Genomic DNA, 21,461 nt, shown 5'->3' with positions numbered 1-21,461 from the left:
AGACTAAAAACCCTCTGTAATTCCAGTGTCAGGAGATCTGATGCTAGCTTTGGACTATGCAGGCACTCCATCCATGTGGTGCACAGACATACATTCAGGCAAGAATACTAATAATTTCAAATAATAAATATTGTTTTGAATTTAAAGTAAAATATGGAAAAGAAGCAGAATAACTCATGGCTTTAATTCTAGTGCTCAGAGATTGGTGGTGGAGGATAGAGTTGACTTCAAAGCCAGTCATGAGTTACATAGAGAGTTCTAAGGCAGATTGGGCTACAGTGTAAGATCCTGTCTCAAGAAAAGAATTAAAATGCCAAACAAAAACATGCTTGTATTCACAAAAGTTGTAGTCAAGTTAAACACAGGGTTGATCAGCAAACTAGTGAGTAATGAAACCAGCCTGATGCCTTGAATTATATCCTGAGGAGCCACACACCCTAGAGGGAGAGACCTGAATAAAGTAAGTTTGATGCTGATCTACACGTGACCACACCTACATATTAAATGATTTTTAAAGATTTAGGCCAAATGTGGTGGCACTCACATTTGACCCCAGCACTCAGGAGAAAGAGGCAGGAGGACTGAGTTTGAGGCTAGGTCAGATCTGCATAGTGAGTTCAAGGAAGCCAGGATAATATAGAAAAACCTAGTATCAAAAAGAACAATTAACTACAGAGTAGAATTAAGAAAGAGTAAATATTAAGTGACATAAAAGATTAGAAGTTGGTTATCACAGAGGGCATTGATGAAGTGAGTAGAATGAAGGGAAAATTGGACAAGGATACTTGTAGGAAGTGACTATTCTAAATAGATGCATTTATTATGTTCTTTGATCACAAAAAATCATATGAGAAAAATATGTTACTTATCAGTCAATTAGTGATGTGAATGAACTTGGGCAGCTATAAAGGAATTTTCTCTGTGGCTGGAGAGATGGCTCAGGGGTGAAGAGCCCTGGCTGCTCTTTCAGAGGACATGTGTTCAGTTCCCAGCAAACAGGGCAGCTAGCAGCAGTTTGGAACTTGAATTCCAGAGGTTCCAACTCCCTCTTCTGGTTCAGCTGGACATTTCAATCATGTGCTACAAATACATAACATGGAGGCCAAACACTCATAGGCATCAAATAAACATAAATGAATCTTAGAAATTTTCTCTAATTGTGGTATACACATGTTCTCCATATTCATATATAGAAGTTTTATAAGATTATGTTAAGTGTTCTTGTGTTATTGGAGTAAACCAATTAAATTTAGATTTCTAAAATGAGTAGGATTGTTCATCAGGTATTGATGTGGAGTTCCATCTCCTGAAACCTAAAGAAAAGAAGGACAGAACCAGCCTGCACACACAATGTCCTCTTACCTCCACATGCCTTATGGCATATGAAAAACACACACACAGACACATACACACACACACTACATATATATGCATATATATGTCAATATAATATCTATAATTTTTTAATTTTAATAATTCTGTACTCTCTGTATCATAAGACTGAAAAATATCAAGGGTAAATTGTATACATGAAAACTTTCAAGATAAAGATAAAATATTTTAAAAACTTGTTTTGTACCATAACTTGTTATTTAAAAACAGATAAGATCTTCATTTACCATGGTCTCCTATTTCTTGTTCTCCCTCTCTGTTCTTGATCCAGCTGGGATCTCCCACTCCCACAGGCTCTCTTTCCCTTGACCCTCGCCATTCATTACTCCCACTCATGTCCAGGTTGTTCATGTAGATCTCAGCCATTTCTCTGTCATTGGGCGATCCTGGTGTCTTTCTTGGGGTCCTGTTTTCCAGGGAGCCTCCCTGGTGATGTGAGTAGCAGTCCAGTCATCCTTGTTCCACCTCTAGTATCCTCCTATGAGTGAGTACATACCATATTTGTCTTTCTGAGTCTGGGTTGCCTCACTCGGGATGATTTTTTTCTAGATCCATCCATTTGACCGCAAACATGATGTCATTGTTTTTCTCTGCTGAGTAGTATTCCATTGTGTATATGTGAACCAAAGGCTGAGGGGCCCCCAACTGGATCAAGCCCTCTGAATAGGTGAGACAGCTGATTGGCTAGATCTGTTTGGGAGGCATCTAGGCAGTGGTACCAGATACTGTGCTCATTGCATGAGTTGGCTGTTTGAAACCTGGGACTTATGCAGGGACACTTCGCCCAATCTGCCAGGAGGGGACTGGACCTGCCTGGACTGAGTATACCAGGTTGATCTCAGTCCTCAGGGAAGGCTTTGCCCTGGAGGAGGTGGGAATGGGAGGGGGTGGGATGGGAGGAAGGGTAGGGGGAGGGGGGAGAACAAGGGAATCTGTGTCTGATATGTAGAACTGAATGGTATTGTAAAATATAATAAAAGGAAAAAAAAGAAAAAGAAAAAATGGAACCAACTGAAAAAATAAAAATAAAAACAGATAAGGATTGTAAAACTTTGAGGATGTGGATAAAAATTGCTGCAATTTTCTACAAACACATCACCTTAAAGGAAACAAATATTGAGTAACAACATTATCTACTAAAAGTAATTGCTGTTTTAACCACAAGGTCTAGACAGGGTATTTAGTTGCACGTTCATTGCTAAATATAGAATGATCAAGCTGTAACTCAGCCAAAAATTTCCTTGATGCTTGTTAACTTTCATAGTGTCATAGGTTTCTGGGCAGGTTGCTATGGGAGAAAAGGCATCAACAATCTTACCCAGCTTTGAACAATAAAAACTACAATCCTACTGATAAGAAAGTTTTACCCAAAATGAACAAGATGGTATAGATATTTAATCCAGGCACTCAGGAGGCAAAAGCAGGCAAGTCTCTGAGATTGCACCCAGCCTATTCCATAGAGTAAGTTTCAGTCCAGCCAGTCCCATACAGAAACATCCCTTTTGGGAGTAATGAATGAGAAGGTGGAGAATGAAGAGGAAGAAGAAGGAGAAAGAGAAGAGGAAGATCAGAAGGAAGAGGAAGAGTAGAAGAAGAACAAGAACAAGAACAAGAAGAACAAGGACAAGAACAAGAAGAACAAGAACAAGAGAAACAAGATGAAGGGGAGAGAGAGGAAGAGAAGAAGAGGAGGAGGATGAAGAAGAAGAAGAAGAAGAAGAAGAAGAAGAAGAAGAAGAAGAAGAAGAAGAAGAAGAAGAAGAAGAAGAAGAAGAATTAAAATGGGGGGGGGAAATTATCCCTCATTGTGCATTAATGGCATGGTTTTTATAACAGTACCCAGCTACTGTTTCATCTTGAAGCCAGATACACAGGATCCTATTCATAGTGATTTATGCTCTGGGCTTCACTGGTCAGTGTCCAATTGATTTCATGAACATTTGTCTGATATGGAACTTTACTGCATTCCTTGTGTTTGAGTTCTTTATTCTTTTACTATTTCTCACTGCATATTTAGTAAATTCACAACTTCAAACAGAAATACCAGCAATTGTGGATTATTCTCAATATAAAATATGCACATATACAAACAAAAAAATAGATTGAAAACAGGAATTGTGTGTTGTTGGATTACACACTTGCAGTGACATTTTTTTCAATTAAAAAAAAATGGGGGTAAAGGGAGAGATCTTAGGGAGACAGATGGTTTGACTGAGACTGGAATCATAATTTCTGTGGTATGGGCTGGTAGCATGAAGACCCTGGATTTACCTAGTCTGCATTCTGTAATATTAATTAGTTCCCAGAGTATCACACTTCCTCCAACAAGCCCATACTCATTTCTATAAAGCCACACATCTTAAAAGGGCTACTCCCTATGATACTATGATAGCCAAATGCATTCAGTCTACCATGTTCCATTCCATGGCCCTTTAAGATTGTAATAATATCATAATGAAAATTGTACTTAGTCCGGTTCCAAAGTCCCCATTATCTATAACAGTCTCAAGCTTGTTTAAAAGTTCAAAGTCTCTTCTGAGATTCATGCAATCTCTTAACTGTAATCCCCAATAAAATCTAAATAAAATAAACGCACCACATACTTCCCTAATATTATGGCACACTATATACGTTCCCATTCCAAAACATAGAAGATAGAGCATAAGGAGGATATAAAGGACTCAAGCTAGAACAAAAAGCAACTTAACAGTCTCCAAACCATGAAATTCCATGTGCGATGTCAAAAAACTTCAGATTTCCAACTCCATTCAGTTTTGTTGACTGTAATACACTTCTTTCATTTGGGCTGGTTCCACTTCTGTTAGCAGCTATCCTTGGCAAGTATTCTACAACTCTGGCATCTCTAACATCTTAGGGTCTCCAAGCCAATCCAGTCTTCATCTTCACAGCTCCACACAATGGCCTCTCTGATCCTCCATTCCAGGCCACCCATAGGCTCAGTGACTTTGTTCCATAACTCCTTTCTTTTATCCTGAAATCTAATCCCAGAACTATGTGGCCAAAGTTGCCACATTCTTCTGCTTGCTGGGGCTCAATATAGACCCCTCATTCAATGACATCTTCACCAGCTTTCAGTCCTTTACTTTCTGAGCTTGGCTTTCCTAAATCTTGCTCCAAACAACATTCTTACCTTAAGCTCCGAGATTCACCAGCCTCTGACTTCCCAGTGTGGATATTAATGGTGTGTCTCACCAGACTCAGCTCTAAACTCTTCAATTTCTTTCCATAAATTGACAAATTACCTGGGGAAGATGTTACCCTGAGATCACAACTCCCTTTGTTCCACTTCTTAATCCATTTACCTCATTGAACACAGGATTTAGCTTCACCCCACTTCCTGGTGTACTTTTCTTTTAAAAATTTACTTTTTAAATTTTCCCCAGATTACCTTGCTCCTTTTCTTTAAACATCTTCATTAGAGTTACCACTGATAGCCACACAATCAGTCTGTATTGGGTGGTTTTGAAATTTCTTCTGCCAATAGAATTACTCCAAAACTCTTCACTTACATCTCAGGCAGACTCCTCAAACAAAGCAAAAAGCAGCAACATTCGTCATCAAAATATCACTAGTGATCTCTGGGAAACACACTAAATTTTATCTTTTCTGAAAACTCCTGGGTTAGCCCCAGATAGTTTATCAACTCACACTCAGAACCACTGTATTTCATGCTGCTATTATGGCTAATTAAGCAACACTTAAAATGCTCAACTGCTTTTCTACTCACACACTAAAAGTACATATTACTCCTAATAAATGCATGAACAGGCATTTCAGAAGAATACTCCACTCCTGGTACCAACTTCTGTCTTAATTAAAGTTTGTATTGCTGGTAAGAGATGCCATGATCACAGCAACACTTGCAAAGGAAACATTTAATTGTGGTTGCTTGCTTACAGTTTCACAGGTTCACTACATTATCTCCATGGTGGGGAGAGAGCAGCATTCAGGCATATGTGGGTATGGAGGGATATCTAAAAGTCCTATAGCTTTCAGGCAACAGGAAATTGAATGACTCACTGGACAGTGTTCTGTGCATAGGAAATGTCAAAGGCCAGCCCCACAGTGATACACTTCTTCCAACAAGGCCATATCCACTCCAACAAAGCCACGCCACCTAATAGTGCCACTCCGTGTGAGATTATGGGAGCAAAATACCACATACAACTCATGGGCATATAAACAGAAGATACTTCATCAAATCACAGAGATGCTTCTACAACCAAACTCATTACTACTCTGTATTTAATAGAAAGAAATACATTAGAAGAAAAATCTTAGAATTCCCTCAACAGAATAAAGGATGAAGAAAGTGTGATATATTTACACAATGCAATATTATTCAGCCAATTAAAAGATTAAATCATGTAAATCACAGGTAAATGGATTGGTACTACAAAAAATCATCCTGAGTGAGGTATCCCAATCACAGAAAGAAGATTTGGTATTTTACATGAGGATATTACTTTTTAAGCCAATGAAACAATGGCTACAATCCACAGCTACACAGAGGTTAGGTATGGTATAACATAATGTACCAGAGTGTAAAGATATAACTCATTAGGAAATAGAAATATAATGGACAATTAGGGATGGACAGGGATATTGGATATGAGGATCAAGTTTGGATAGAGAAAGATGAAGAGAGCAATGGAGGGAATATAGGGAAAGTTAGCTGGAATAAGGGCCATTTGAGGGAATTTTTTTTATATTTGAAGATGATCTAAGTGAATTCACTAAATAATAGAGAAGAGAGAGTCCCACCTGTACACTGCTTGTGACCAAATGAAGCCTCCTGTATCATGATTAGATTGCACCTATTTGAGTTGGTGGCCAAAGGGAATCCACAGGAATCTCCAAACACACCAGGATTTTCCCAAGTATATAGGTTTTTCTCCACAAAATTATGGTAAGGCCACCGCTTATGAAAAGAACTCATACACATCACTTTGAATATGGAGAAGGTGAGCTAGTGCTTAAACAGAGCCTTCACCTTCATGATCTAGTGCCTTTGGTACAGGGACATACACAGAAGGCTACCAGATGAGAAATGAAATCACCAAGCCAGCCACAAACTCTTTGATATACAATAATGTTGGGTCTGAAAATATGCTAAGGCCATGGTGGTACAAAGCTTTGGGTATAACCAACTAATATCAGATAAAACCTAAGGGCAATTCTGCCAAATAGAACCCATATATAACATTTATTTGGATGCTAAGAACCAGAGACTAAAAAGACCTGGGTTCTAGGATAAAATCCAATAATATTGCTTTAAAGAAAAGTAGCAATAAAATTACTCCTAAGGGAATTCTACTATAATTATAGTCCAGAGCCTAGTTCAGTCTTTATGTAAGGAGCTTCCTGCTGCATAAAAAGGAAACAAGTACTCAGAGTCAGATATTATGGGAGAGAGAGAGAGAGAGAGAGAGAGAGAGAGAGAGAGAGAGAGAGAGAGAGAGAGAGAGAGAGAGACACCTTGGACCTTACAGCGCTAAATGGGAGGTGTCTACCAAATGCCTTCTCTCAAGGCTTATTAAACCCTACAAAAGAGGAGGTGGAAAAAGTATATGATCCACAGGAGTTAGAACACACCTAGAAAATAACTGATATGAACTCGCAGAGACTTAAGGGGAATGCACAAGAAATGCATGGGTCTGATCCCAGTATTTCAGTATATTTTATAACTTCCAGTTTTATGTTTTTGTTGGATTCCTGAGTGTAGGAACAAGTAGGTCTCTCATTCTTATGCCTGCTCTTTGGCTGTTTTTTTTTCTCTTCATTTGTCTTCCATAACCACAATATGTTAGGTTGATTTTCTCTCAGTTTATTTTATTATTATGCCTTAGAAGCCATTTTTTTTCTAATGAGAGTTAGAACAGAAGTGGATCCAGATTAGAAGGGAAGTGAGGAAAACTGTTAAAAGCATAAGGAAGGGAATATATAAGGGATATATTATGTGACAAAAAATAATCTGTTTTCAATAAAAGGATTTTTTTTTCAAAAAAGGTTAAGCTATTATTTTAAGATAATGCCAATCAAAGTTATGCTGACATAATACACATATAAAAAAAACTGACACAATTTTTATGAAGTCACAAAACACTTTAAATAGCCAAGGCAATCCTAAGGAGTTAAAACAAGCTGGAAAATAAAATAAAATAAAAAACTTGACATCAATTTACACTACAGAGCCAAAGTAAAAAACAGCTTGGCGTGGCATAAAACCAAACAGTCAAACCTGGAGAACAGAATGGAGAATCTGGACATAAACCACCAAAGCTATAGCAACCCAATTTATGAGGAAGATTGAAGGAGTAATTAAAATTTTTTTCAACTAAAAATATCTTATATTTGCATAGATCCATATCAGAATTCTGGAAGGTACTTTAAGAAGTGCCACAAATAGTATGCTAATCAGTGAAAGAACAAATAAACAAGGAAAGTTGTCTTCCAAATGCTTTGGATGTTCAAAAGAACTCAACAAGTATTTCTGTAGAAAAGCTACAAGCAGTCTTTCAGGGAAGAAAAGGCTAAAGAAGTTTTCTGGTACTGGTGTAGGGGGAAGTAGTTGTGGACGGACCGGGGTCTTTAGAAGCACAAGTATATGGCCAGCCATGGTTTCAGTCTTCATTGCAGTTAGAATGTGGGTCTATCAAGTTGTCTGTGAAATCACCAAGCAGTTAAGATGACCTGAAAGGATTAAAACCCCCAAGAAGTGCAGTTTGATTGGTTTTATTTCTTGTTTGCCTAGCTCATGTGCATGTCAGGTGGGCAATGGGAATAATGTAGCTGTTACTCTCATGGAGGCTCCTAATTCAACCAGCTGACAAAACTTGCATATTCCTTTTGGTTAAGCTTAGAAAGACAAGATGCTACCTACTTAAGTTTCAGTATTGACCATCTGAGGGTGATGTTTAAGTAAAAAACCCAATCACCCACAGAAATGTCATCACTCATGTACTTTAAAGAAGATTAAATTATTTTTATTCCTGATCCATATCAAGGTAAGCTTGTAGACAATGGAACAACAATTCATAAGAACAAAGGGTCCAAAAGATGGAAAACACAGAGAAATGAGGGGAGTGATGTTCACCAGCCACCAATTTTGACTATAAAATAGAGCAATGCAGCCTCTTAAGATTGAAGACAGACTATAAAACACCAGAAAGGTAGACACTAAGACCAAGATGTTCAGGGTGGCACTGGACTCAGGTGAGGTCTTATTGTAACCATGAGAGCTGCGGATGTGTTGAACCCTCTTCTTGTGTCTGTACAGAATGACAATCATGGAGCTGCTGGACCAGATAATCAGCACAGAAAAAAAGACTTCAGGGCACATGACAAGTGCTACATGAAATAACTCAATGATTTCATCATACCCTGAAACAGTGCAGTATCCAAAATCTAGTATTCTTGTCATATTTTCGCTATTAAATTTGATAAATGAGTACACAAATGAAATGAAATGTATTAACATGGAGAAGACCCAGAGGAGGGAAATGGAGCAGCAAATATAATTTACTCTTGTGAATTTATGACCCTTCCAACAGAATTCCCTGGGTCTGATGATCATGATCTGGAAGACACTTAAGAGACAGGTGGTGCCAATGGACACACTCTGACTGAATGCTTGAATGTAGAGTAAGAGCCTGCATCCAAAATTATTTAAGAACTTCTTCAGCCCAAAAGCTGCCATTGTGTGGGGCACTCCTAAAGAGATTATGATCATGGCATTGGCTGTCATTAGGTGCACAAGAATCAAATCTGTGGGCTTTAATATGCATTCTTTATAGTAAAGAACTAGATAATAGAAGATTAGAGAAAAATTTTCCAGAATTCCAATTGTAGTTTGTGATAAGAAAATAATTCTCATTGCCAGAATCCAGAAGTCCATTCTCTGATTCAGAACAACTTCCTTTAGTTTATGTTCCAGCTAGTTCTCTGGTCAAATTAACAAAAACAAATGTTCATAACTTGTGGTAAATACAGGACACCTTTAATCCATGGAACCTCCAATTAGCTTAAGCAGAGGGTCATTTAAAGTGAGGAATTCGAGGCCAGCCTAGATCACATAAAAAGATCTCATCCCAAAAGTTTTGATAGAAGTCATCACTTTCTGTGTATGTCACTATGAATTTGCTCAGTACCTCAGAATGCTCATATTAATGGAAGAAAAAACATTAGTTTTCATAGAAAATCCAACATTCGAGACAATATGATGTTGGCCTGTAATCAACAAAGAAAAGAGCTGGGTGGTCGTGGCCCACACCTTTAATCCAAGCACTCGGGAGGAAGAGCCAGGCAGATCTCTGTGAGTTGCAGGCCAGGCTCATACACAAAGCAAGATCCAGGATAAGCATCAGTACAACACTGAGAAACGTTGTCTTTAAAAAAAAGAAAGAAAAGAAAAGAAACAAAGAAAAGTTATAGCCCAAACAAACACTATTCCAGAAATTACTGATATTAGCTAGTCTTTATGTGAAAGAATACAAATTCAATAAAGACTATATAATGTAAATATATTGAATCTTATTTTATAGATTAACTAAAATTAAAACAAAAATAATGAGATATTTATAATACCACTTAGAATACATCTATGGTCTATGACAGAGCAAAGATTCCTCCATCTTGTCTAAGGTGGAGGCATTTTTGGTTTAACCCAAAACTGACCTTCTGTTTCCTACCACCATTGTGTATAGTCTCTTGGGACAGATGCCAACCTTTTCCTAATAACTGGTGGCCATCATGTGCAGGTAACTGAAGGCTGCCTTATTATATTAATCTGCTAGTTTGTTTACTTTCCCCTGCCATTTGCCAGTGAGGATATAGATTGACCGAGTTCTTTGTCTTTTAAAGCTCACGTTAAAATGCATTTGAGGCAGCTATGTGAGAAGCCCTTCTCTTCAGGCAGTTGCTTATTGTTGACTCTCTATTTAAACTTTGATGTTCCTGAAAGGTCTTCGGGTCTCAAACCTGCAATTGTCTTATATAAGAAAAATTATTAAGAACTCAAAACATCTTGGACTTGCCTCTACTGGATGTGCCCCCAGGTGAGACCAGGTCTTTTTGTGGGTGAGAGACGGGGTTGTATTGGGAGGGGAAGGCTTTGGGGGTGGGAGGAGGGAAGAGGGGTATGTTTGATTGGTGTGCATAATAAACAAAAAGTTTTCTTAATAAAAAAGCAGGGAAAAAGAAAGGTAAAATGCAGATAAATAAAATCTAAACACACACACAAAGAACACAAATCATAGGATTGTGGGTTCAATTGAAAACTTAAATCAAAATCATTTAAGCGCTATCTATTACAAAATAGCCAACACACACATATGTGTACATCTGGTCAGGGATCTTAGGGAAGTGGGGAAATCTGGTTTTATTAAATCACACAGAATGTATAACTGAACAAAAATAGACAAAATATAAGAGGAAAAGTTACAGATAAATATGACATCTGATAAATGATAGCTATTAGGTTAATGATTCATATTTCTATTGAAACTATGTTAGGAATAATAATTCTAGAGTGGTAATTAAAGAAGGAAGGCAGTGGGTCAGAGAGCCCATTGGTGAAGTAGGACAAAACTCTCAGGACACCATACACTCAGGACACACATATAAAGGAAGGAGTCTCTAATCAGATAATGTCCCCTGCAGAAGCAGGCAGTGCATTTGTGAATTAGTATCAGGCCGAACCAAGCATCACCAGGATGGACACTGTTGCCTTTTCACACTCAGCAATCATGCAGAGACAGTCAGCTAGAACTGGGAACGAACTGACTGTGGAACTTGGGATCTAAAGTAGTTTAAGCAGAGTGGGAAAATGAGCTGAGACTTAAGGAACTACCAGATATTTACAGTCACCCCTTCCCCATTCACTGGCATTTTAGAATACCCTAGGAAATGGTTACAGATGAAATGGAAGCTACTCTATTAGGTGATGTAATCCAGGTTCATAAAGACAGATATCAGAGTGCCAAGTGTAATTTCATAGCTTTTAACTTTTAGAAATGTGTGTTTATGTAAGAGCAGGTATGTATAGAGGCCAGGAAACTTGAAAGGAGCCCATTAGAGGGTCTCAGTGTGGGATGGGGAGTGTAAAACAATACATGGGTTTTGGAAGTGAAAGAAAGAATAATGGACACGGGACAGTATAAGCTTAGAAGAGGAGAATGGAATAGAGGAAGGGAGACTTTGGAGCCAATAAAAAACAGGAAGTAAGACAATGCCTTAAGGAAACTTGCTGCTTTTTAAACAAATAAAGCATAGAGAATAAAAAACAAACCAAACATAATAATCATCAATTAAAATAATGAAGAAAATACTAAAATTATTAAATTTTGGTATGCATTTGGGTGAATTAAAAATCATAAACCATGGCAAAGTCTGTGAATGTCCCACAACTAATGATTGAAAATGGGTTATATCCACTTAAGTTGAGCTAACATTACTCTACACACCATTTTCACACTCTTTTTTATTTTTACAATACTCTATTCTAATTCTGAGAAATACATTATACCATTACATTTTATTTTTACAATACTCTATTCTAATTCTGAGAAATACATTATATCATTACAATTAAATTAGTGGTACAAATATAAATAATATATTTAGCCTCTAGAACAATATCTTTAGTTTTTGGAAACTATCATAATTTTACCATTTTATCTTTCCTCCACCCCCTTCCAAGTAATAACCCATTAACTTCATCTCAAATTCAGACCTCTTCTTTGATTGTTTTTACATTCATATGTGTTTTTGTGTGTATCTGTGTGCATGTGTGTCTGTTTAATGTTAATTGTATTTTCCTGATTTCAGGGTTCACTTATTAGTACTGATAACAAATTAGAGGATTCTTTCCCTGGGGAAGACTGCTTCCTTCCATTCTCGGCAATCCAACCTTGCTATAGCTCTCACCTCTCAGCAAAGAAAATTCTCTTTGAAAAAAGGAAATCTTACAAAAAACACAATTGATCAACAACCTGCAAAAAATAATGCTGTGGTGCTGAGCACCAACTGATTGATCTACTGTACAAGTCCTTCCCTCTAGGCTCAATGAACTTTGTGTTAGAGCAGGTAGAAAGTTTGTGAAAGCCAGAGGAACAGATATCTGCTGTGAAACTGCAACTACTGAAAATGTCAGGGAGGATACACCAATGAAGTCTCCACATGGCTGCCTGAAAAAGGCCATCAACACATGTAGTAACATGGAAGGGAAATCTAAATGTGCCCTAGTAATCATACTTATAAGAATAACCACACAACTAAATTTACTTTTCACATCATCCAGTAACAATCATGGGGGTTTCAATTTGCTGAACACCCAAGAATGCCTAGTGACAACTGATGATCAATTAATGAATACTCACAAAATAGATTTTTACAGGACAATTCTGGTCTGACAGGAATCTGTAACATTGGTGCTGGTGGTTCCACAGAGGCTGCTACTGAACAGGGGGATGAGTGTGCACTGAAGTCACCAAGGAGAGGGGAATCAACAAAGATCATGACTAATTTTGGCATTGATGGTTCCAGAGCACAAAGAAAGTGTAAGGACATTTTTCAGTGAAGCAGTACCACGCCATGGCTCATAGCACACTGAGAAAAAGAAGTTGTGCATCATTTGGCATCAAACCTTCAGCAGAATCATTTAGTCCAGAATCATCCACAGGTAGCCAAGCAACTCCAAGAAGAACTAAAAACCCAAACTCGGTGCCATGAGTGCTACAAGAATCATGAACTAAAAGATCTGGATACCACAAAGGGAATCAGGAGAAATTGCTTGTTGAGGCTGATGTGAGGCTTTCAGGAAAGGATAAGTTAGGACAAAGTGTATCTTTTACAAAAGGGGAGTGAGTAGGTTACAGGAAAAGGAAAAAGAAGCTTATAGAGTTGTCTGGAGGCAGCAGTGGCTATGGAGAAGAAGGAGGAATGGAATCAAGAGTGATGAAAGAGGCTGCCTCTGCTCCATCATGGATGACCTACAGGGATCAGGCTTTATATGATCATGAAATTGACCAGAAATTGAAGAAAATTTTTTAAATTGTTCTATTTCTGATGACTGAAGAAAAGAAAGCTTACAAGATACCACAGGAGTGAGAAAAGTCATCCTTGGACAAAAGAAAACATTACGGTAGGTGCGAGCAAAAGCAGCTAAGTCAGCATACTCAGCATCAAATCATGGTGATGAGCATGATTTTGTAGAATTGACAGGCCCTCCCTCTAGTACCACCAATTACAACAATGGACCCGGAGGATCTGGATGGCAGCCATGTTACAAATAAGCATAGTGTCAATTGCCATTTCTCAAAACCAGAGTCCTCCAAAACAAATAGTAATTAAAATATCTGCCTTGAAACTGATCTACCTGTAGCAAATATTACTATATAGTAAACAATTCATTCCACATTGTACTTTGTCTTTATGCTGGCATTCTGAAGAGTTACTCTTAAGCATTTTCCTAATTATAAACAATTTTAGATCATTTTCAAACAGAATTCCACATGCCTGTGCTGAAGATAGATAATAGATCCCAAAATTATATGGACTGAGACAAACATGAAAATGTACAATAGTTGTTAATGGAGGACTCCATTTACCAAAGTCCTACACAATTACAATGTGGTCAAACCTCTGTAATATTTACCAATAAGTTTCTTCCCTTTAACAGTGCCACAGAAATATGTTTTAATTAATAAGTTAAAGGGAATATTTGTCATATTACACAATAGTATTTGTTCTCTCTACTGTTTTCCAAGTTATGCTTCACTTGTAAAATTCCTATTAGCTGTATGGTTATGGTTTTTGTTTCATTATTTGAGAAAGTACATGCAAAGGAAAATAAGAAGGAGAGATGGAAGAAAGGAAGGTAAGAAGAAAGTATGGAAAGAAGGAAGGAAGGACAGAAGGAAGGATGGAAGGAAGGAAGGAAGGAAGGAAGGAAGGAAGGAAGGAAGGAAGGAAGGAAGGAAGGAAGGAAAAATAGATGTGAGTTTTATTTCAAGTTGGTTGTATGGAGCTGGTTTCTGTACATTAAACTTAGCAAATCATGGTTCCCAACCATGATCCAAGCAAACATCATCCAGTGCTTGTGCATGTTCATACTAACTGTGGTTGGAGTTCACTGAGATGTTCCTTGGAGCACTATAAAAACATGTTTTTAGCTGGGCAGTGGTGGCACATGCCTTTAATCCCAGCACTTGGGAGGCAGAGCCAGGTGGATCTCTGTGAGTTCGAGGCCAGCCTGGGCTACCAAGTGAGTCCCAGGAAAGGCGCAAAGCTACACAGAGAAACCCTGTCTCGAAAAACCAAAAAAAAAAAAACATGTTTTTAATTTATGCTTTTGGTGTTTCATATAACAATAGTATATACATAGGAAATATAATATCATTTGAGCTATATCCTGTCCATCAGGGAAGAAGTAAAATTGCAACACTACTGGAAATGTTTATGTTCTACCTACTTGGAATTGTCCTTACTAAGAGGACAGGAAAATTCCCAGGAAGATGATGCCAGTGGACCAATCCTGCCACATCTGTGAGGATGGAAAGGTTTTAAATTATTGATGTGATGCTTCATCCTAAGAGTTGCTGTGGCCTTTGTGACTGCTTGAATGACAATTACTAAGGAGTATCTATACCAACTACTTGAGATTTGAGTATTTGGGTATTCACCTGCATTCAGAGTAGTGAACTAAGAAGAAAATTTTAAAGAAAAGAAACAGTGACCACAATCCACCACAGTGTGAGAGCATCTTGTGTTCAGGTCTGTGAGGTCCGTCAGCTGGATTCTGAAATGTATGCTTGTATTCATGGCAATAGCATCAGAAAAAACAACAACAAGAAGAAAACTGTGTTGCAGTTACACAGATCATGTGCACAGAAATCCACTTATAAAAATTCAATTCATTTCATTTGTGAAGATTTAAATGTATAATGGCAAATCTAACTTTTAAAAAGTTTCATTTTATTGAATGTATTTCACCCTGTACAATTCAAAACCTACAGCCTTTCTTACTTGATCATTTCCAATGGTATGGAATAACACAAACCTAAAAACCAATGCCAGTGCTGAGATCCCACTGATGTGACTGGTCCATTAATAGTGAACACAGTCCTATTCCACTCAGTGAACTGAACAACAAAAGTGCATCTCAGGGGTCCAGGACCCTCAATCATGCCCGATCACATCCTCTCATCTTCTAGTACCTTATATTGACTGACATTTCAGCCAGAAATAATAACATATAATAATTATATATATTTTATTATATATATATATATAATTATATATATATGGTATATCCCTAGTACCACATTTCTGTGGGCCAACCCCAGCACTGGCCATGTCCCAGACAAGAAAAAGGAGTTGATGAGGTAAGGATGAGCTGGGCATGATGGTTGATAGATTTGTAGTTCAGAGGACTCCACAGTGCATGCAGTTCAGTGATAAAGACTCCATGTCCATAAACAATTTTAAATCTTTTGGTTTCTATGCATCAAAACTTAGATTTACTTAATGGTTGTTTCCTACTGCTTCATTTCTACTCTCTCCTCTTTCACCCTGAACATTACAAGAAATAGAAGGTGTTATTTTTTTTAATTAAGTGTAGAAATCAGCAACAGCAGTAACAATTTATGAGTCACTGCTTGCCTGTTAGTTTAACATTTTCTTTAGGTTTTTTTATACCTATCTGATGTGTATAGTAGCTTTATTTCAATGGTTAAGATGTGAACATAGAAACAGAAAAGGTTAGTGCCTCTCTTAAATATAAAGCGTTTTTTTTGTCAGAGTGAATACTGGAAAGTCTAAAACATGGCTAGTAAGGCTTAAACAGGGTCACCTGAGCTCCTCATCATAAAACCATGAGAAATATTTTCAAACACACTGCAGTCTTTTATGTAGTTTGTGTGCCACACATGACATGTCTTTCATGTTGTTGACATTTTATTGTATGTTTTTGTGGGAAGAAGTTTTGTCTGGGAGAGTAGACAGATAGCTCAGTCATACAAAACACTTGATGGTATTTCAGTGACCTGAGCTTGAATCTCAGCACTGACATGCTGCCTCACAACTGACTCTAAATTCAGGTGCAGGGGATTCTGACTAGCTCTTGTGGCCTATGAAGGTGCTGTAGTCTCATAGTGCACTTTTATATGTACATGCAAAACATTCATACACACAAAATAAAAGTAGATAAGTAAATAATTCTCTGTAAAAATTAGTTTTCATTTTCAAATAAATGTTTCTTTTATAGACAAAAGGCTTTTGGGACTTTAATAAAATGCAGTCTTCTAACAGTGTCCTGTGGTGACAGCTGTCCTAACTCTCAGCTTGATTGCACATGTACAAGATGAAACCTGATGTTTATGATACCACTGTAAATCTGCATTGTTTTTAATGAGGGGAGAAGGCTAGAGTGGTAAGTCGAATGAATTATTAACATCATTACTCTGTGTAAATGTGATGTAAGATGCTAATGTGTGCTGAAATTAGTGAGAAGAAAATTAAAATACTAAAAAGTTTCCTTTAAATCTTGTATTTGCTTACTAATTCTTATATTGATAAATCCATCATACAAAATATTGTAATCCACTCTCAAATAAAAAGGATTCATGAGAGATAATAATGAACATGAATAATGCCAGAACTGAAATATTGACCAATATGAAATAAAAATAAGCTGAGTGTGGATACAAGCATAGCTGAAGGGTAGAGTCTTGGCTTACCATTGCACATGTCATGTATTTGTTCTAATATCAACAAGGATAAAACAGTGAGGAAGGCATGGCAGCAGCACTTTGTGCTTAACAATAGAATATGATTCAACCAGGGGAGATAACAGAAGACACATTTCTTCCTTACTCTCATTTCCAATGCTCATATTATTGACATATAAGTCATAAATTCCCTTTGGTGTTACTTTCTCAAGTTTAAGAGGCAGGTTTTAAGCATGTCATTATACCACTGTCATTCTATACAGACTCTGTTCCTGACTCTATGACTTATTTGTATAATGTTGCATAAGAATACCCTTTAGTCCAGAAACAAATTCACAAGCTATATCTTTCAGTGCTGTGTGACTTTTACATTTCTATTAGAATGTTTACTATGGGCATAAAACTATACTAAGTTCAACTATGATAATCCCAATGCCAAGATAGTCTACACATCATGTAGAGGATGGTGAATTATCACATTTTCATGTTACCACAATCCTTCAGCACTCTCACAGATGGATTGCATTACCCTAGGGGTAACCAAGGTCCTTCTCAACCAGAGATTTATATTACAGTAAGTACTGACAGGGACCAGCACAAAGATAGCTGTGCCTAATTTTGACTAACCTCTTTGATATGGAATTATTTTTCTGCAACTTCTGTCTGTTCCACAGATCTATTTTTGCCTCAGATTCCAATTGCTAGACTCTGGCACTTACTCAGGCTTCTCTTCTGTGCTGATTCTACTGCTAAGAATTAATTACAAAGTACTCACCTGACATTTGGCTTCTGCAGAGTAGTGGGTTCATTAGGCAGATTCTAACTCTTAATAAGCAGTGCTCTGTGACAGTCAGCTCAAGACTGAGGTAGAGGTCTATGACTCTGTGACCTCACCTCCCTCCAGAACTGCAATTTTCATTTCACCTACAGTAGGAATGACAGACTGGCTTTGGGAGCCCAAATCATTTGGGGAAGAAAAGATACACATTCTAATTGCTAATTAACAAAGATACTTAAGACTTTTTGTGAATATCTCCAAAGAGGAAAGGTGTTTTGAAGGGGCATTGAGTTTTCATCATCCCTGAGGGTTGACTCAGGTCACACAGAACGTTCTAGGGAGTTTGAGGTCAGGTTTATGAGAAGTTACAGAAGTTTCTATGCCCCATTGGATCCAGTGCACTCTGATTCCTTCCAACACAAATAACTGTTACCTGTTTTCAAAAAAAATTATGATACTTACTTCTTAAATGTCTCTTTCACTGTTACATACATGCATATGTGTTTTAGTCAAGCCCACCCTACATTATCTCCTTTATGAAATCTTATCCATCACCACTATTTCCTCTAACTGTCATGTGTTCATTTAAAAAAAAGCAAACAAAAGAAGGAAGAACACTGATATCACTTAAGGATGCTGACATGTACCTAGTGTTTTGGCATCTTTGAAAGTATGGGTAGATGCTCAAAAGTCAAATCCTTCATGAAATAAGACACTTTTCTTCCCAAATCCTTCTGTACCCAACAGCTTTTCAGGTAGGAGTGATACTTTCTGCACACTTCCATTTGGCTTGGATTTTGTCTAATTTCACCTTGTGTAGATTTTATGCATATTGTCCTAAGATGTGGATTCACATGTGCAAGTACTCACTTCTGTCTGGACCAAACATATTTCCTTGGAATTATCTATCACCTCTGGTTCTTACACTCTTTCTGCCTTTTTTTTCTGTGAAGATCCCTTGAGTACAGACAGAGGATCTTGTTCTCAGCACCTTGAATGAGTGTGGGCCTGTGTGTTAATCACAATAGACTGCAAAGAAAACTTTTCTTATGAGGGTGGATTATAGTGTAATCTCTAAGTATGAAAAAGTAGGAGTTTATTGGGCAGTTTATTACTATTTTCATTTAGTAAAATAATAATATTAACTTCTTCCCTGGAATCTATATAACACTCTAGCCACATATTCTTTCCTTGATAATGGTGCTTTCATCGGTTCCAGCCTGTGATGTGGACCTGCAATTTAATTATCAAGTGAATGTTTACTCCCATGATGTTCATGACACAATTGTACCAGGCTTGTTTTTCTATTGATATCAGGGTACATATCTAGGTACTACTGATGATTGCTTCTAGCTCTGTGAAATGTAACCAGTAAGGTTAAAGGGACCAGTGTAATTTTTCCATGGTCTGCAATAGGGATGTACCTCCCAAGGACCATAGACTAGTAAACATTATAGGCTATTGACATTATTCTTTGTTATCTTCAATTTATTTCTTAACTTCCAACCCCATACAATGTTTAGAGTACTCAGCAGAGGAAATAGTCAATTTTAGGGAGACTATCCAATGAATAAAAGGAAAAGCATGAAGGCACAATGAGCAGTGCAGTTCATTAGATCACTTAATACAATGAAATACAAATGGATTGTACAGTGATGCATTAAAATATAATGGGAAAATGAAGAAATATGGACTATACTAATCAACAAAATTTTTAGATTATTAAGCATATTTTTTTTTTTACTTTTGAAATGTAAGTATTATTATTTCCCTTTCCATTTTCCTCACCCAACTCCTTCCTGTGGCCACCCTCAATATTCCTCAAATTTGGTTTGGTTCTATTTAATTATTATTAGAGCACACATACAGACAGGCACACACACACTCACATATATACAAACATATCTTTGTATGTGTGTATACATGCATATGCATATAAATGTGTTCCTCAATGCATGAATACAACTTGCTTAATCCATAGTATCTGAATGTTTTAGTAGTTATGTTTGGAAAATTTATTATATTTACATTGTCATAAAGTAGATTTTTGGTTGTCACTCTTAGAGTGTGATAATTGTTTTTGAACTCTGTTCCAAGTTTATATACTATGTTACAGAACAAGCATCTCTATATATTCAATTTCTGAAGAATACCAAGAGCATAGCTCATGAAAAACAGAGCTTAGAGACACAGTAATGGACATCTAATCCTTTTATCTTGCATGTAATTTCAACACTAATTAATAGATTTGCATCTCATTTTTTGATTATGATAGAAGTCACATATTTTTAAATATTCTAAAATGTTTCAAATATGTTAATGCTATTTGCTTTGGCCTACTTTCTATACCATCTTTCCTCATTAGTTATAATTATTTCTGAACAACAGATCCAAATTGAAGACAAAGTCTACTTGGATCAAATGTGCTTTTACCTTCAATACACATAGCACCACTTTTTGGTCTTAAAATGTTCAATACATTTGACTAAAATATAATTGTGTCACTTTCCTCTTTTCCCTTCTCAGCTCCAAACTCTTTCAAGTCTCCTCTATTCAAAGCTTTTTGGGTGCCTGTGCCAAAAATTTCTCCTGGAGTTTGTGGAAGGTGCTTTCAAGCAGTGGGAATTTCAATTTTATCAATATAAAATGAATCTATGTACACCATGCTCTTGAGTCCATCACTTTATTGTTCTAAGTAAGATAATTATTTGCCTCTGCTCTCTCTGCTGTTCTCTCTTTGTTCTACCTTAGTTCTACTCTATCTCTAAGTCTACAGCTTTTTTCAGCTCTCATTCTTAGCTCCTCTCTGGCCTGACTCCTAAGATTTCTACAGGAGACTCCTTGCAATTCTGAGAAAAGTTTCAAAACCCTCAAGGTCACAGTACATTCCTACAATACTCAATAGGAACTGATTCTTTACCATATTAATGCAAGGTCCCTAGGTATCAGGACCAGAGAGAGGTGGCACAGTGCCCAGTGTAACAAACTCAGCAGACTTGGCAAGTGAAGAATTGGTAGGGTTTTCTTAGGGTGTTTGTCTTAGTAGCCTTGATGAGACACCTGCTACTCAGACCTAGTGCATAATGATAAAGTTTTAAACTTATATCTATTTACAAAGGCCAGTAGTCTAATTTGAACTTGCTTTGAGGTGAAAATGAGCTAAATGTGCATAGTTTGTATTAGATTGAGCAGAGATTATTATTTTCTGTGTTAGTCTGAGCAAAAGGAACAAGGCAGGCTTTAAGTAAAACAGTATCATGGTAAAATGGATCTGGTGATGAAGCATGTTATAGTATATTTTCTATATATTAAGATTATACAGCTAAATGAAGGGTCATTTTCCTGACTACCCAGTGATATATGTACCAATGAGATTGAGATGTAACAATGAGATTACATATAGACATTAAAGAAAATGAATAGTAATGGGAAGACATCATAGCTGTAATTCCATAAGAAGTTTACAATAGGAAACAGCCAATTCATTCAAAAGGCAGTAACTCCAACATGCTTTGAATGATGGCTTAGTTCTCTACCAGAAT

General features: G+C 37.1%; 1 protein-coding gene across 1 annotated transcript; it reads right to left on the bottom strand.

The window, feature by feature from the left end:
* Nucleotides 1-8,365: 8,365 nt before the first annotated feature.
* LOC102925582 (vomeronasal type-1 receptor 4-like) lies at nucleotides 8,366-9,310 on the bottom strand. Its single transcript, XM_006980025.3, has one exon. The coding sequence runs from the start codon at nucleotides 9,308-9,310 to the stop codon at nucleotides 8,366-8,368; it is 945 nt and encodes a 314-aa protein (XP_006980087.3).
* Nucleotides 9,311-21,461: the final 12,151 nt, after the last annotated feature.

The sequence above is a fragment of the Peromyscus maniculatus genome, chromosome 1, assembly GCF_049852395.1.
Source record: "Peromyscus maniculatus bairdii isolate BWxNUB_F1_BW_parent chromosome 1, HU_Pman_BW_mat_3.1, whole genome shotgun sequence".
Lineage (NCBI taxonomy): Eukaryota > Metazoa > Chordata > Mammalia > Rodentia > Cricetidae > Peromyscus > Peromyscus maniculatus.
The sequence above is the reverse complement of the archived record's forward strand: the minus strand, read 5'-3'. Positions and strand labels throughout refer to the sequence as shown.

What these genes read in the sequence shown, in the direction of transcription:
- LOC102925582 (XM_006980025.3), bottom strand. Translation starts at nt 9,310, where the DNA reads ATGGACTTCTGGATTCTGGCAATGAGAATTATTTTCTTATCACAAACT.